This window comes from Gavialis gangeticus, unplaced genomic scaffold (genome assembly GCF_001723915.1).
Source record: "Gavialis gangeticus isolate Ggan-Ray unplaced genomic scaffold, GavGan_comp1, whole genome shotgun sequence".
Lineage (NCBI taxonomy): Eukaryota > Metazoa > Chordata > Crocodylia > Gavialidae > Gavialis > Gavialis gangeticus.
Window position 1 is genome coordinate 82,148,436 of NW_017729034.1, and position 4,102 is coordinate 82,152,537.

The following is a 4,102-nucleotide window of genomic DNA, read 5'->3' on the forward strand; positions in this document are numbered from 1 at the left end:
TATCAATCAGCTTCACTGGTATATTTGCTCACTCTGTTGATTTCTTTGTGCTTTTCTAGTTAGCAAGATTCTTTAATAGTTTCTCTCCATGCATACACTTTGCTAGAAGAGCAGACTGTACTCTTCCTACTGAAGCCTGCTCAGGAGTGACTACTTAATTTGTTTTTAATCCAATACACTTTAAACCTAAAATGTTGTCATATGATTAGCGCTATTGTTACCATTTGTACTCAATGCAGTAACAATAGGCATGGTATTAAGACTTATTACTGAGAGAGATTTTATGACAGTTACTTTGTAAATTATGTCTACTGTGATTCACGCTTCTGCTAGTGTTTTGCCAAGGGGCAGTGTACAGAGCAATATTATACACTGCAAAAGTTATTTTGTGATAAGAAAATAGATGGTTCTGTCTTAAATTATTTCCTACCTAGGATCCTACTGAGCCAAGGAAAGTATAATAAATCTAAACAAATAACACCCGCAAAACCGGGTATTTTCCAATCACCCCAACATGTGGGAATGTTTGCTTGTTTTATTTTAAATGCTGCTGTGCATTAACCCAGTTTCTTAAGGAATTATTTTTAATAAAAAAATCTTAAGAAACCTGAAGGGGTCACCAGAGAAAAGCATGGTGCTTCTATCACCTTTTATAGATATCCTCTAGCCATTTTTCATCATCTTCCTCCTCTTCATCTATTGGTTCTTCAGTTTCCAGAGGAGAAGGAATAAAAAATTCTGGTCTGGGATGTGGCTTATTGACATGAGATTTAAGTCCAAACTTGCGCTTTAGCAGGTGGAACTGCTCTTTGACATAGTAGTAAAATTCGTATTCATATCTCATGCGCTGGTAGAGAATCTGGAGGGCTTCTGGAGAAGGGATGGCCTTTTTCACTGTCACAGTCAGATTGCCAAGTTTCCTATGTTCTGTAAAAGGAAAAAAAAATCGAGATCTCATTCACTGCTATAACCAAATATCACATTCTTCTTTAGAAGTACAACTATATAAACATGCCTGACTTAGAAAAATTTGTCTAAAGTGTTAAAAGAGTAAGCAGTCAATTTTCATTTGAGTTCAATAGGGTAATCATTTTCCAGAGAGTACTTTAGGTATTTCTCTGTCAGCTGTAAACATTAATGATGGAGACACATCTTACCAAAATAGCTACACCTAGTATTTTAAAATGGTACAAAATATTTTGCTCTTTCTTCTTTTAATTTAGATGGAGACATTAGACAGGAGGGGGAATCAGTATTGGGATATGCAGCCAGAATCCTGTCTATCATTAAGTACGAGTCTAGCCCAGGTTAGTATCAAAGGGCACATCTACACAAGATACTTAATACACAGAAGACCAGTTCTACTGAGCATTAGCATGGAGGGCAAGACACATGCTAGTGAGCAAATGCGCATTAGATTTAATCTAATGTGCATTAACATCACTAAAAAAGTGTTCATTTGTGCTAATGTGCCATAGCGCCAATTACTGTGCATTAAGTTAGTACCCGTCATTACAGGTACTAAACTTAATGTGCTGTAATTATGGTGCATTAATGAACATGTAGATGTGCCCAAAGACTAGTTTTTTCACCTGATGGCTGCCTGCTTGCCTGTGTGAAATGAGTTTGCTCAGTTTCAGCCTAGCTTCTAGTGGAAAGCTTCAATAGATATATTAAGGGTTAAATGTAAATATTCTCACCCTTACAGTTGTCCCTTCATGGATATGGCAGCCGAGGGGGACTGTCCGATTAATCTTACCATCTAACTATTTCTGCTGTCAATGCTCTGTATCAAGAGTATTTCGGTCTCACTTTCTATTCACCTGATCTTTTCTGCAGGATCTAAATTCACAAAACCTACCTCAACACCTGATAAAGCAATGTCTTAACAGGATCTCTGAGCTGGCTTCTCACTCTCAAGATTTAGTTTTACTTCAGAGTAGGAGACCAAAGATATATGTTTAACCTGGTGTATATGCCTTTGTATACTGAAGTAAATGACATTGGGATAAAAAATCCAGAATCCAGATCTCCTGGGTAGTTAGCACAGTGACTCACTGCTAGAAGATGGGGGAACATGTAAGAGCTTATTTGCTGTAACAAATGACTACCCCTGGATGGATGTGGATGGAAGAAACTTAAGCCAGTATAATTTATACTGGTAACATTTTACCCTTGATTCTTTCATGGGTAATTCTCCATTAGATTATCTTAATTGGGTCTGTGTCAGCTATCCTCTACTATTTTGCATGATTATGCTAGTATAAATGTTACATCTGCACATGCCAAATCGCATCCAAAACTCGGCCTTGGTTAGAACAAGGACATGTTTTCTTTAAGTGTTAGCTCTGTTTCCCAGGTTCTACTAGATGGAAAAAACACCAAGAGACAGGGTTTCATAACTTCACCATTTTTTTCATTTTTAGGATTGAAAAGTTACTACAGGTCAATATGAAGAGAAAGGGAATGGCAAGAGCACTATAAATACTGCATGAAACATAAGTTTCACATTTCAGCATTTATGATATCCATGATTTATAACAACACAAAGTAAGGTCACAGGTATATATGGGACAGGTATATATGGGACAGGTAAATTTGGATCTAAAATGAGGACCATATTTTATAAAAAAAGACATTGAACTGAAAGTCAGAGGCTGGTAACCTAAAAATAAAACAAGGAACTCCAATTTTATTCCCATTAACTCACCCACTGATCTTGACATATAAGATGGTTCTGAAATGCCAAGTATGGCTGTTCATAAATCAGCAATAAATCCTCATAAGCAGAAAATACAATAATTTTATTCTTCTCTAGGCTTGTCCTCTTTATGATCAAAGTTACTTCTGTACTGTAAAAGATCTGGAGTATACCATACCCACATTTATATAAAAGATCTATTGGAATATTTTCTCTAAGAGACTAAGTCAAATTATGTGATCTCACCTAAATTTATGTATTGCCTTTCTATCTAAACTATTGTGAAGACCTCTACTAGCCGGCAAATAACACACATCACTCACTGAATTTCTTGGTACACTAGTTATTGGAGTGGCACCAGAAAATACCCATGTTCAAAACACTGGACTTCATTTTTATCCTTTCAGTTCATCTTTTTTGAATAATAAGATTTACAGGCTCTCTGTTTCAGGATATCTGTTCCTACTGCTTATTCCTTCCCTGAAATTATTACCCTCTGTGTATGCCATTCTAGTTTCCAGTAAGAAATTCAGAAGTTCTGTACAACTTTATTCATCAACTGCCACAGTGAAGGGCAACTTGATACTGCGGTTAAGGTATCCACCTTTCTCTGACTGGTACAGACTGGTACTGGTATCAGTACAGGTCTGAAGCCATCCAAAAGGCCACACCAGTGGACTGTGATGAAGAACAAACTTCCAGTAAGAAGGAAACGGTCAACACAGAGTGCCTTGGAACATGACACTGCTGCATTTCTTGGCACTGGGCAACAGGAAGGTCAATTTAAATTGCTCACTGAGAAAAAATATTGAAAGTCACCACTCCTTGGGCAAAGCAGCCACAAAACAAAACAGATTTGTAGATTGATGCAAGACTACCATGGACAGCTCAACACAGCGGCATAATATAATTTAAAGGTTACTTTTTGGTCTATACAGTGTTCTATCAAAGGAACCACTGCAGTTTACAGAGAAAGGCCTCAATTTGAATTTACAAGTTTTGATCATGTGAGCAGTCCAACTGAAACCTGTAGACTATTCATATTAACAAAGCTAAGTACTGTATGTGTTTAAATGCTTGTCTTAAATCACAGAAAAACATTTAAAGAATTTTTTTATGAATGTTTACAGAATGGACCAATGACTCTAAAGACAGAATTCCTAGAAGGACTAAAACAGGTGTTTGGACTTCAGTCGTTTAATAGTTTCATAGTTTCACAGTTTCTAGGGTCAGAAGGGACCTGAACAGATGATCTAGTCTCACCCCCTGCCATGGCAGGAAAGATTACTGGGGCCAAATGACCCCGGCAAGGTGTTCATCTCACCTCCTCTTAAAGACCCCCACGGTAGGAGCCAGCACCACTTCTCTTGGAAGTTGGTTCCAGATCCTAGCCATCCTGAC

General features: G+C 37.4%; 1 protein-coding gene across 1 annotated transcript in view; it reads right to left on the bottom strand.

The window, feature by feature from the left end:
• Nucleotides 1-496: 496 nt before the first annotated feature.
• Nucleotides 497-4,102, bottom strand: part of UST (uronyl 2-sulfotransferase) — a 388,259-nt gene continuing 384,653 nt past the window's right edge. The window contains exon 9 of the mRNA XM_019526747.1: nt 497-927. Within this exon, the coding sequence (XP_019382292.1) occupies nt 644-927 (284 nt within the window). The 3' untranslated portion in view covers nt 497-643. The remainder of the gene's footprint in view (nt 928-4,102) is intronic.